Source organism: Gallus gallus, chromosome 14 (assembly GCF_016699485.2).
Source record: "Gallus gallus isolate bGalGal1 chromosome 14, bGalGal1.mat.broiler.GRCg7b, whole genome shotgun sequence".
Lineage (NCBI taxonomy): Eukaryota > Metazoa > Chordata > Aves > Galliformes > Phasianidae > Gallus > Gallus gallus.
Window position 1 is genome coordinate 8,781,887 of NC_052545.1, and position 13,496 is coordinate 8,795,382.

At 40.1% G+C, this 13,496-nt stretch overlaps 1 protein-coding gene across 7 annotated transcripts in view; it reads left to right on the forward strand.

The window, feature by feature from the left end:
• OTOA (otoancorin) overlaps window positions 1-13,496 on the forward strand; it is a 38,540-nt gene that overhangs the window by 20,302 nt on the left and 4,742 nt on the right. For 6 of the 7 annotated variants that reach the window (XM_046900848.1, XM_046900849.1, XM_046900852.1 and 3 more), the window contains 8 exons: window positions 993-1,122; window positions 4,158-4,345; window positions 7,370-7,525; window positions 8,478-8,620; window positions 9,091-9,227; window positions 9,789-9,886; window positions 11,672-11,864; window positions 12,951-13,041. In XM_046900848.1, the coding sequence (XP_046756804.1) occupies window positions 993-1,122; window positions 4,158-4,345; window positions 7,370-7,525; window positions 8,478-8,620; window positions 9,091-9,227; window positions 9,789-9,886; window positions 11,672-11,864; window positions 12,951-13,027 (1,122 nt within the window). In that variant the 3' untranslated portion in view covers window positions 13,028-13,041. Of the gene's footprint in view, window positions 1-992; window positions 1,123-4,157; window positions 4,346-7,369; window positions 7,526-8,477; window positions 8,621-9,090; window positions 9,228-9,788; window positions 9,887-10,086; window positions 10,240-11,671; window positions 11,865-12,950; window positions 13,042-13,496 lie in introns of those variants that run through there. The other variant, XM_046900850.1, reaches the window with a different exon arrangement.

Below are 13,496 nucleotides of genomic sequence, written 5' to 3' on the forward strand. Positions count from 1 at the left end.
CAGAATTTCTGAGATTTCTTCTCTATTCTAGGCAATTATTTGCACATATACAGTGATAATTGCACATTGTCATGTAGAAAAAAATATGCTGTGTTTAAAATTATGCAGACATAAATATTTTTAGAACTGTATACTGTGTAGCATTATTTCCTCCATTCCTCTGCCTTTCAACCATAAAAGTTATGTTTCTTATCCTGTTAATAATGGGCTCATGTTGATCAAATCAGTATTTACTCACGTGGCCCTTTGCCCAAGGGCCAGTTTAGCACACATAACAACAACTAATAGCCTCAGCACTGTGTCTTGTGGTTTCTTTGCCCTCTTTAGTTCATATAATCTTATAACTTTTATGTATAAGTTTATATACTTATAATGTGTATAATGTGTATAAGGGTAAACTATACTGGAATAAGGAATTCATTATTCTGCAGAAATATGTGAGCACAGTCATCAACTTTTTCTCAGGAATTAGTGCTTATAATTGACAAATAGAATAGGACTCATAACTGAATGGGAGATGTCCAGCAGAGCAGAGAAGAGATACCAAAGCATCACAAAACCCTAAAGAAGATGAACAAGTAAAAATTATTTCTCCTAATTTAACTGGTCTCTATCCTCAACTTTTGCATTTATTTGACAAATTTGAAACGAAGAAAATGAAGTATTTTCCATGCTGTACATTACAGACAGAGGAGTTTGTTGCTATACAGTCAGCACTCAGGCAATGCACAGATGTTGCCAGAATCTGAGAGGGCACAGTAGAGGGAGAATCTCTCAGAATTTACTTTGGTTTTAGTATTTTTTTCCTTAAACACCTGCTGTTGACCTTCCAGAAGCTTGCTAAACATCTGCATAAAGACAAAAGAGGCTGAGCTGCTACTAAGGAATCAAACTCAGACCTCCATTTTGCTGAGGTCTGCACAAATTTCCGTCCAAAATGATTTCTTTTAAAAAAGGGAAAGATGTCTTATTTTTTTTCTTTCCTTTTGAAGTTTCCAGATATCATTTTGCGAATAGCAAAGACAATTGGACCACCTTCTTCAGCTGAAGAGCTTCTATCAACTGTATTTGAATCTGTCTTCAATGCCACTGCCAGCATGGAACCACATCTCACCACACCAGGTGAGTGTTCTACCTGGTGTCTGTGCAGTGTCAAAGTTTTTTGACACTGATTTACAGTTCAGACTGACTTTTTGTTTTGCCTTGATCATTGTATGCATTCCAAGGACAATGAAAATGAAAGCACTCAGTAACTTAACAGTCTACTCGCTTAAATGGTGAGTCTTTGCTCTGTTGCCCAAAGTCATTTGATGCACTGACCAATTGCTGAAACACTTGATTTCAGTACTGCATTGCAAGGCTAAGTATCTCCTGGAATGTTTGTACTTAGACTAAAGAAAAGATTATTTGAATTGGGGGTTTTGTTGATTTTTACCTTTTTTGGGGGGGGGGCTTCTTTGTAATCTAAATGAAGCTCCTTGAATTAAAAAGCTGTGGAGGTGACAAGTTACTGTTGTGCCAAAAGATTACACACAGTTAATCCTTTGCCAGACATGAGCATATGTTGACTCAGCTGTTCTGAAATCTGACATTGGTTGTGGCACTGTGTTTTGTTATAATCTAAAATTTATTAACAATCAGTCTACTAGAATCTCTGGTGACAAATGGATCATTTTCTTTGTAGAAGGTGCATACTATGAATATATTCTATTACAACAATTCTTTCTTGTATCTTAAATTCACCCAGGCAGAATTTTTAGGCCATGTCATCTTGTGCTGTGGAGAATGACCTTGCTGTGGGGGAAGCTTCTGCAAGCACTGATTAGCATTTAGCACCCAGCAGTTTCAGGAAGGCTGGTACTGACTGCCTTTGAAAACCTACCCATCAGTTCTGCCTAACGGCGCAAGTCCAAGCTCTCACCAGGCCTCTGTGCCTGCATGGAAATCCTCCCACTTATATAGCAGCAACTCTGGATGATGGCTGTGGCATCCCTTACAATGCTGTATTCATATACAGGAGATAGTGTTCTACAGAGCTGTATTTTTGCATTGGCTGAACAAAACCATGACCTCTATTGAGCAGAGGAGTCATTACAAATTATCATGCTCTAAAAAAGCAGAATCAAGCTGATCAAGTAGACGAGTCCAGCTATATGGATCAAATTCACTCTTCTCTGAAGTAGTAAACCATCAGATCATTAATTACTAAGACATTTATGTCCTTACAGATGTTTCTTTAGAAACTGATCACAACACCACCAATCCCAAATACTCTAATCAAGCTCATGTCCAGTACAGTTACAGAGCTGTCTCATCTGCATTGCAAGGCCAGTATAAACCTGCAAGTGAAGCTAATGGCCTTTGTCAAAAGATAACGGGGTTCTAAGGCTGCTCACTCTGCACTCAGAGTGAACAGTAATAACAGTAATAATTGCTAGTGACAGTTCATACATCTGTGCCTATACCAAGGGAAAAACAAAGGTGATGCTTAAGGCAAGTTGGAGCATATGAGGCAAAATTCAGGAATTGTATATCTGAGATGCTACCAGAAAGCAGCAGCAGTAGTGGAAAAAGAATTCAAGTTGCTTAACTCACAGCACTGAGATGTTATAATATGTTATCTATGTAATATGTTCTTCATCAAACTAAATATAATTATGTAGCCGGAGAAAGAATAAAGAAGCATCAGATACAGGAAGCAAAGCCAGGACTCTAATTAGTATTTCCCTCTGTAACTGTGCCAATGTATCTGGTGTGTTGCAAATAATAAAATCAATGTTTTGCTTTTCCAAGAACAAAAAATGAAGGTTTTCATGACTTGGGGAAAGGAACTGCACTGGGCAGTATTTACATGAGAAAAGCTGACCTTTTGCAGAAGGGCAAAGTGGAACAATGCAGCTGCACAGGAGGGCACGTACAGGGAGAGCAGAATGTCAGCCGGTACAGTGCCAACTGAACAACATTTTCGTTTGCTCAACAGATTCAGTCTTTTCAATGTTCTACCCACTACTGCAGCTTCCTTTGATGCAAATAAATCCCTCCTCTGCCTGCTTTCATAGTACAAATCTACTTTATACATCCTCACTTCAATTTATTTATCTGGGGGAGCTTAGCTCTGACGCATCATCTGTGGAATTCTTGCATTTTCCTGGTAATGGCCATATAATCTCTACATATCTTCAGGTTTGGTTTAGATAATCGTTTAATAAGGTTTTCCTAAATTACTGTCAGGAGAGAGAGAGCAGTAAGCAAGCACGTGAGGACTCTAATTTCTGTTTTCCATCAAAATGAGAGGTAGATTACACCAACAAAGACCAGGATTTGTTAAAACACACAGTGGAAAATCTCTCATTTGATCATGCATGGGGCCGGAAGCTGCCCATAAATCTGATTTTTAAATGCAGGTCATCTGTCCAAACAGTTCAGCTGTAAGTGAGACGCTCTTTCTCATTCCTGGCATTTTAACAACTCGCTTGACATGGAGAACGAGCACCATGCTTCTGCAACACATCCAGTTGCTGTCTCCACCTTGTTTAAATGTCAGGCAAGTTTTACATGCTGTATATCTCTGTCGGGGTACTTCAGCATGATGGGATCTCTCGTGTCCAATGCTTTCCTGTTGAGCCGGATTCAGAAACAAACTGGTTGAATGTAGAGGAGTTCATGCAGCTGCAATATATGAATATATTTTTATTTTAATTTTTCTGAGCAGCACTGGTGCTGGATGGAGACTTCCACTGAGGCCATCTCAGAGATCTGAGTTTGATTCCTTTAGGCAACTGGTCTTAGAAAAAACTGGGAAGATCTCCGTTGCTCTCAGCACTGTGTGCCTTCAGATTTTTGTTTTATTGTAGCATCCTGTATTGTAACAGTTCTGAAATACACGCTACTCCTCATTTCTTTTCCAGCATGCACTGCCTTTGAAGAACAAAGAATGGAGTTTGGATCTCACAAATTAGGCAAATTATAGTTTTATATCCAAGATATTGATGCAAATATTTAAGGAAATTATTTCATTGCGAGATAATTAATTAATATTACATACGTTGCAGTTAATTCAGAGTTCATAAGCCTCCTAACTCTTAAATCTTCCTATTCAGTTTCTTTTTTTGGTCTCTTTGAAAAATACTCCTACTATCTGACTTTTTTTTTCTCAGATTGCTTGGGAACCAGAGCCCCTTCTTCAGATGAAATTATTAAGTTAGCAGAAGCAAATGTCTATTGGTCAGCTCAGGAACTGAAATGCATGGATGCAGGCACTTTCGACAAAAATGTAGAACTTCTTGGGGCTGTCTCCGGTTTTAACAACTCCCAACTTATGGCCTTGAAGGAAAAAGCCAAGCAGGTAACTATCCTGTATGTACAAGAAAATTTAATCCGTAATTTATCCTTCTGCTATTGAACTATGCAGTTCTAAAGTAACTGTGCTATGGTGGTGTCCCTGCTGCTTCAGGAATATCTGTTGCTGATTAGAAAAATAACATGAGAAGATTATTGCTTTGCTTTAGAATCAAGAGGCAAGTTGTTCTGAGCTACTGGCTGCAATTTTGCTTTTCAATGGCGTTTCAGTTGCTTGCTTCTCACTTTTCTTTTATAAATGAAAAAAAAAACCAGCAATCTACTATAGGTTGTTGGTTAGCCTGCTGAGAATTCAGCTGAGGGTGTTCAAGTGTCTACATCCATGTTAAATACAGTTTGCAGTGTAATAAAACCAAATTGACTGAAAGAGAGGATACTTCGGCGGGTAAGCAACAGGTCTCTGCCCTGGGTCTTGGGCGTGTGTGGTGCCAGTGGAGCGTGCCAGAGCACAGGACAGGGTTGGGTGCTGCCAGCACTGTACCCTGTGTCAGGGGCAAAGCATCAGCAGAGTGTGTGGGCTCTGTGCAGTGCTGCCTTGGTTAGCTATGGGCTCCTAGAAGCCAGACCTCACCCACCGCTGAGACCAGTGATGCATTCCTCCTGGAGGTCACCTGCTTTTTCTGCTTGCTGGTATTGTTCCAAAATAGACTTATGTTTCAGCGAGGAAAAGCCTTAGGATGCAGTCATACTGATTGTTTTGGCTTCAGAAGAACCAAAGATGAAGAGGTTAGCATGCTCAAGCTGTCCTCTGTGCTCTGCCTCCATCTCTCCCTGGCTAGCTTTTCCTGAATCCCATTCTGTCAGAATGATGCAATGCTTTAGAAGTCATTTTTAGGTTCCATTGGATTGTTATGACAGAACAAGGTTAGGAAGTGTCTACAAGTGCAGATGCTTGGAGATCTGAAGACTGTGCCAAAGTGAGCCTGGACAGCATCTTCATACAGTGGCAGTTGCAGCCAAAGCAGTGGAGCTTTGGGTAGATAATCCAAAAGTGCAGTTTTTAGCAGTGCAGTGCATCTTTTAAAACCCCCTAATTCCAGGTGCCTGAGGAGAAGGAGCACTAGCCAGGTGTCTGACTGTAACTCCACAGCTGTGTCTCTGCTGTGACAGGACAGCAGCTCACTGCATCAAATACATTTGTCCGTCTGCCTCCCTCTGTCAACACAGAGGCATGTGGGTGGGAAAAGCAAAAATGAAAATAATTCTAGAGGATGATAAAACTGATGCTCATCTGAGATGGTAGAAACTGAAGTATTTTACAGAGTGCAACATAATAGTGTGATTACAGAGTGTTATCTGCTCTAGAGAAATTGTCAACAAGGTTGATATGCTCCTATATTCAACTCAAAGATGCACAGATCTGTAGTGCTCTGAATTTTGTATATTTGGTCTATGTGAGTACTGTGAGACAGACTGCTGCTAGGCAAGGACAAGCTTTCTCTATATATTAATCTGTCTGATGCAACATGCTATTACACTAAACACCAAACATGAGAACTCAGTACAGGCAAAGGAACTACAGCTCTTCGAAATTATTTGCAGAAGATGCTGTTATATTATTAACTAAAGGGCATCTATGATTAAAGGTTTGATTAAGCCAGATTTAATTTCTCCTAAATTGATTTATTTCCTCTAAAATAAACTGCATACTATTCATGGCCACAAACTAATTCAAAAAGGTCTAGTTATCTGATTGTGTCGTAATGAAAGTAAGCAGCTTAACTCACTTGGAAGTGGAAGGTCTCCAGGCTCCGTGATAGTAACAGATGTATGGTTTTGTAGTCTCTAGGTGAATGAGGACAAAGGAGAGGTTTGGTTTTCATACACTGTGTTATTTATACCATTATGTCTGAGATTTCTTCTGCACAGATAATGCTATTCATGAAGCTGCTCAGATTGTGTTTTATGACCTAGATCAGGAAACAGGCATGCAACATTTTTAACTGTATGTGTTTCATGTATCTCTTAAGCTAGAGAATTAATAGCATTAAAATTGAGGTAATGCTTTTACTGTGTCTTTTCTTTGGAGAAGACTGAAATTTCCCAGACTTGGGCTTTTTTCTGTTTCTTTATGACACTGTAAAACTGACATAAAAGATCTAGTGGATACTCAGTCAGAAGGTGAGGGTCTGGCAAAGGCTCTGTTAAACAAATCCTTACCCTGAGAGTCATAGTTAAGACAGAACACCTCGACAGCCTTTGCGCATCTCCGGGGTGTGCGAGGTGGCACAATCAGCACAGCCTCCAACTCTGGGGGAGAGTGTCTTATTCCAGAGCCCTTTGTGTTGTGTGAGTTGTACAGCAACCACCAGCTCTCTGAAAATGGAAAAAATATTTGCATGGAGTGGTCAGCTTAGCCCAGGGCTGTGCTTTTACATTCATTTCTCTATATGGAGTTGTTCGCACAATCACATATGAGAAAACTCTCCTGTACTGACTGACGTCATGCAAAGCTGCTCAAATATCCGAGGCCTTTCAAGGGAATTCTTTTTCTTTCCCCAACATATACCTGTCTTGTTCAAGTTACTTCTGTCAGCCCAAACCCGTTGTCTTTTCTCTGCAAGGGCAATTGGCCACATCCCAAGAGATACTGACCACTGACTCCCATCTTCTGTGATTCCCAACTAAATGCAGTCAATAGTTCTGAGCTCTGCAGGTTTAGCTCTTGATGGCCGTTCATTATTCCTTATTCAGGCTGATCTTTTCCTGAAATTACAACCTTCTTGGGACTGGTCTGTGACAGCTTTTGAATCTGTACTGTAACTGTACCACAGATAAAGCTAGAGGAGGAACTCATCAATCTAAGTACGTTGATTTTGATATTTTAGATAAACTACCCATTATTACTTCAGTACCTACCTTCACAATATCCAATCTCTGCCTTTTGCGTGTGAGGAAACATATGTCAGGTATTGGGACTTTTAAAAAGAAGTGTTAGAGGAATGGTATATAGAGAGAAAGATTCACAATGATCTAACACATGTTATAAATTAATGAATCTGTTCTAAAGGTTTGGGGGTCGCCGCTAGGCTGGAAGAGCTACCATATTGTTTCTCTGGGGCACATTGCACTGGCACTCACTGAAAATGAAATTGAAGAGCTAGATTTACATTCAATTGACACCGTTTCTGTCCTCAGTCAACAAGCAGAATGGACTCTCGCTCAGGTAAGCACGTTACTGAATTTGCCACTGAATGTATGTCCTGTGGGATTAAAGTGCTGGCATTGCCTGGGAAACCGATACAGCATTCCCTACCCCTGCCTGCTGGTTGTCTTCAGCTGAGGCCACCACAAACGAGAGCTGGTAGGTCAGCACTGATGTCTGCTTGGCTGTTGGCTTCCCCAGTGAGATGGCCGAGAGGATGTCAGTCAGTATTAATCATAATAATTGCGATCAAACAGTATTAATTGTGGCGGTGACCAGTATTCCTTAGCTCTTACCCACCGAGTAATAAAAGAGGTCAGCAGCTCCTCTCACACTGGTCCCTGAAGAGATGCTGCTGGTGGAAGATGCAGGCCTTTTCTCACTAAGAGTAATCATTGAAGAGATGGCATACACCCCAACCCTAGCATTCACTGCCCTGGAAGCCTAAGTTGATAGCCAGTATGCCACTTGGATGCTATGTTCCTTTCATCTTCCTTTTGATTTCTGATTACATCAATAGATTTTCATATTCAATTGAGAGAAAGTGACAGTTAAGTAAGGCAAGACAACCTGATATTAGAAAACCTAAATAATTCATATTAATCCTGTTAATTAATTTGCATTTCTTTCTAGCAATTCAACTGAATTTGGCAGCTCTGTTAGGCACTTTAGTGCCTGTTTCTTGTAGGGAGGAAGTCACTTGTGACCAAGAGAAGACATACTGAATTCTTTTAACTTGCTTGCATTTGGGAAGTGGCTGTATAAATGCTCTCTTTAAGTGCCTCAAATAGGTGGTGCCAGTGCTCCTCCTGAAGGCCACCACAGAACTCCTATTAGTTACATTGGAGAGGCTCAGGATTATATATGGTCCCTTTGTAACACTCTGTAGCTTCCAGTATGAGTTTGGGCTGCTGGTAGAGTATCTTCAATTATATCTACTGCATTCACACCTAATATCTTCTTATTTCTGCAGGCGAGATCTATTTTGCGAAGTTTTCTAGAAGATTCTGGGCAAACAATGAGTACGCTAAAAAGCTTTGATTTAGTTGGATTGGGAGCTATTCTCTGTGCTCTGAACTCCACAGAAATCATGTCCATAAGGACTGCTGAATTCAGGTACTGCATTTGAAACATAACGGAATTGTTAGTATGTCTACTGATAAAATGCAAACTTGTTTTCCTTTAAGATTTACAGAGCCTAAAGGGCTCTTTTTGTTTGCATTCTAAATGCTTTAAGAAAGGCAGTAGCTGTTACAGAAAGCATACAGTGGCTGTTTAAAATACAGTCATTTTAAATTTCCACTGCCATTTGTATCCCACCATTCAAGTAATGCACTAAGAGACCTTGCAACCTACTGCAGGCAACCTGCTTTAGCAGCGGGCTGGACTGGATGATCTCCCTTCCAAACTCTGTGATTCTGTGAGACCTGGGTTTTTGCTCCAAGCATTAAACATTTGCTTGCAACGTTTGTACATATATTTTAACTCAGAAATGGGTTTACATTCTTACTACTGCAGACTATATTCCAGGCACTTCTGGTGTTGCATGCAATTGCAGTGTGTCACATTAACCTTGTCTTTTGCAGTGCTGCTGTTGCAAGAATTGGCCTCTTGCTGTGTAGCACCCCTGTTCTGAAGCAGTTTAAGAAGATAACAGAGTCTGTGTTTGGAACTGCAACCAGCTGGAATGGCTCTGTGTTACAGGAAATTGGTACTATAGCAGGTAACAAATTTCAGACTGCAGATGGTAATAGTTGTGAGGCAGTGTTATTGAGTGTTGAGTGACAGGTTCGTGTAGCGGTGTGTTTTTCTAGACTGGCAAAATGAATTTCCTCTAGAGAGGAGTCACCTGCAGGGATGGACATTCCAGTAATTTCTTAGCACCAAGGAGAAGTTGTGGTAGTCTCCATAAGGTACGTCCCACTGCCCTTTTTTTAAAGCCTTCCAATAATTTCACTTCATGCTTCCTAAATCTTCCTGTTTTAGAAGAGGCCGTGAAGAAGCATTCTCTAATGTCACTGCTTATGACTTCATATATTTTTATCATATCTCCCCTCATCTGTCTCTTTTACAAGCAGAAAAATTATTTAGTGGTCCTTCAGGTAGAGTATGCTCCATACCAATGGCTAAGGACTTGTGATGTTTGAACACAATGTAAGAAACAACAGAATTAAGAATGAGTATTCCTCAGTGAAACATATGGAAGAAATACATTCATTAGATACTTTGCACAAGTGTTACCCTAAAAGTCAATCTAATAAAAAAAAACGTATTACCTTTGCAGGTGGTTTGAATGAGGATGAATTAAAAGCTTTTGATAAAAGCCTGATGCCATATTTCCAGCCAATAGCAATAAGAAGCATACCTGCTGAAATTTTCCAAGTAAGAGCTTTATTAGTGAAGAAGTAATTGAATTTTTATTGTTTTAACTCTGCTATAAATAAACTGCAGCACTGGTTTGGGGTTTCAGTAAGAATTTTTCTATGGTTTGAGAGACAGTCAGGGATCTAAAACATTAAACTGTGTTATCTGTACTTGTGATGAGCATAAAATATGTTAAGCAAGCTTTGTTTTTTCCTCAGAATGCATATCAGAGAAAAAGCAAAGACCTGAGGTCAGGAAGCACAGAAGGGACTCTCTTTCTTTTCACATTGTATTCAGATCTGAGTTTTCTTCTCTGTTTATTAACATCTGCAGAGATGCTATCACAACTACAGATTTCTCTGCTGACTTAGGTAAGAGTCTTTTTATTATCCTAAAATCTGGCAACATTTCCCTGAGTTAGCTCTGAGGAACAGATTGTACAAGCAGATACAGATCAGAAAGGAATTACATCTAATTACAACCATTCTGAATGTGGACCAGAAATTAGAACGTGGATCTTGAGGTCATTGGCCCAGACTTTATTTGACTCTGTGACAAGATTAATATTCTGCCTAGTCTGGTCTCTTTCAGATGCTCAGGCAAGTGATGTATTTATGGCCAGATGAGCTAAACAAATAGTTAACTGTGTCAGGTTCCATAAATGACAATAACTCCTTAAACAATTACTGTTTTGCATAGTACCACTGACAGTTTGAGATGTTCTTAGCCAAACTATTTGTCTGGAAAACATGCAGAGGTGAAAGTCTGTGGCATCTTACAGAATTTCTTGCAAAGAGCATACTTTTTTGTTAGTAAGAGTGGTAATGATAATACAAAATGTGCTTAAAAAACAACAGGGAATCTTCCCAGAACATTTTGCTGTATTTGAAAAACTCAAAGCAGAATTTGTTTACATAGCTTTTATGCTATTTTAGAGCTACATACATTATTCAGATTTTGATTTTTGAAAAACTGCATTGTATAATGGACCTTAACTTAGTTTAAAAGTGGCTCATTTCAAGACTTCTGGATGACAGGCATTTACATGAGTTTATGAGGTTTAAAAGAGCATATCGTTTGCTAGACAATGAAAAATTGGGAAGGGTTTGTTCTGTGGTCTGACCTACCTGGAAGGGGAGAATATAATCCCTTTTAAAGTAGAACCTGGATGCAGAACTGTTGCTGCAGAGGTGGCATGTTGTGCAGGAAGGCTGCAATATTTGGGACTGCAGATTGTTAGCTGGAATCAAAGCCATCCAGCATGGCCAATGCATGGCGGGTTAGTCTCTGTGTAACACAATTACTATCAGATTATAATTTCCATATTCATTTTTACACAAACTTCAGTACAACCAAACTTGGAGGATTTGCAGTCTAAAAGAGGAAACAATAATGAGATTAAAGCATATTATTTTTCAACTCACTGCTTTCTTTACTGATACCTCCAATCAAGGAGGTATCTTGAATCTGTTAAACACAGATTCAAGAGAAGTTTCTTGGGAGCAGATGTAAAAGGAAATACGCAAAAACACAAGATGCACAGTGCACAAGTCAGAAAAGTTACTGGAAAATGAAACTCCTTTTACATATTGAATCAGTGTCCAATACAGTGTTAGCACAGAAAGCTTCTCAGGCTGGTACAGCCAAGCAGCAAGTGGCCAGTGAAATAAATTAACAAAGAGCTTTTTCTAAGCTCCACTGAGTTTTCCTATAGAAATACAATGTTGAAGGTTATTTCTCCTCTTTCCTTACCTGTGTGTAGTTGGCAGTCTAAATGATTTTTTCTGGCTTTTTCACTCCCAGGCATTGTCACCAGAACAAATAGCAAACTTGGGCCCTGAAAATGCTGCTATGGTTACAGGATCACAGCGTGAGCATCTGAGTGCATCACAGCTCCAGAGCCTTCAGTTGGCACTGGATGGAGCCAGAACCAGCACCCCGGAGGCACCCAGCACAGCTTGCATACCACTGTCGAGGCGACCCCCAGCTCCAGGTGGTGAGTACAGCCACTTCCCACGTCTGCTTAGAGGGGAGGGCGCTGGTGCACCAGTGCAACGTGCATCTCAGCACCCACCAGAATCACACTCATATTGTGAAGGTGGGCTAGAGTGAATTTTGTAATCAGCTTTAACTCCTGCCACCAATCATGTGCCTGACCAAGAGGAATGACAAGCATGTTGCTGGATTTACCCACAGCACAATGTAGGAAAACTGTCAGCTCGCTAGTGGATGACACTGCTAAGCACTAGCTTGTGTAAAACATAGGCTGAAACGATGAGCTTTCCCCAGTCCTTCTTTCCCATATTCTTTGCCTTAAAAGTTTAGAGCAGGGCCGTGGTTGGCTGAGCTGCAAATGGGAAAGGAGGTAGCACTGGGGTGGATTAGCACCTTTATCCAAACTGTACCTAGGGCCCTACTTTCCCCTGCTGTTCCCATCCTGTTTGGAAAGAAAGCCTAGGCTTCAGTGTTTTAAGTTATTACTTCTTCATATTGCAATTTATACTGGGCAAGTTATGCTGGCGAGTATATATGGACATTTTAAAGTTAGTGATAGTTCACGTACAGCCAAGCTGAGAAATTATCACCATGAGACAGCAAATATTGTTCCTTCCACCGCTACAAGCGAGAGATAAGATGTTGAAGAAAAGAGAGGAATGCTGAGGTGCTAAAAGAGGATTAAGGGGGACTAAATTGCTATTATGCCCTTGCTGAAATTAAAGCAGATCTTACTGGAAGCAGCTGACCTATGCTGTCAGTCCACATCTCTCATGCATGTGGCACATTCTCCCTGTAGATATGCCACAGGGAGGAGTTTCCTGGGCAAAGATCACCTGAGTTCTTGAGTTTCTCATTCATTATTCCTACTATACCTGTTATTCCATACTACCCCTATGAAATGCTTCTCTTTGGAGCTGTGCATGGAAGTTGACCATTCCAAATGTTGTCATCTTTTGGGCTGCTAAATGTAAATAGGAGGACTGAAATGCTGTAATTTGCTATCCCTCTTTGGGCTGGCTTAGGTAGGATAGCACTAGGCTGAAGTGTGTTGTGACAGTAAGGCATAAAGCATTCTGCTTTTCAGGTGCTCCCGGTCTGAGCGGCTTCAACATCTGGTTGTGTGCTTTGTTCACACTTGCATGTGCCTTTCTGAAACCATGATTGTTAAGCTTATGGTAAGTTATGTTTTCAGTTGGAGGGATCTTTATAACAGAGACTTATATGACATGTAATAGTGATGGCTTAGCAGTAACATGGGAGGATGAAGGACAGAGACCCCCTTTCTGCTTTGAAAATGGAGGTAACAATTTCTGAATAACTTATTTGTATTGCAGAGGTGTCTTGTAACTCTGTTAGCCTATCTCAGACTCTAATCAAGGGTAAAGCACTTTATCTTATCTTTACTATAAGGCCAGCCTTAACAAAAGTATATTTAAAATTCCATGTAACACCAATCAATTTGTGCATTTTTTTAGAGCATGTTGTTATTATTAATCTGTATTTTGTTTGTTCCAGTCCACTGATAAGATTTTATTCCACAAGTGCTGTGATAACCTCCAGCTAAACGAATGTTGCCATTAACTTTTATTGAATTTTATAATTTTAACAGAATAAGATTTAACAAGAGCAC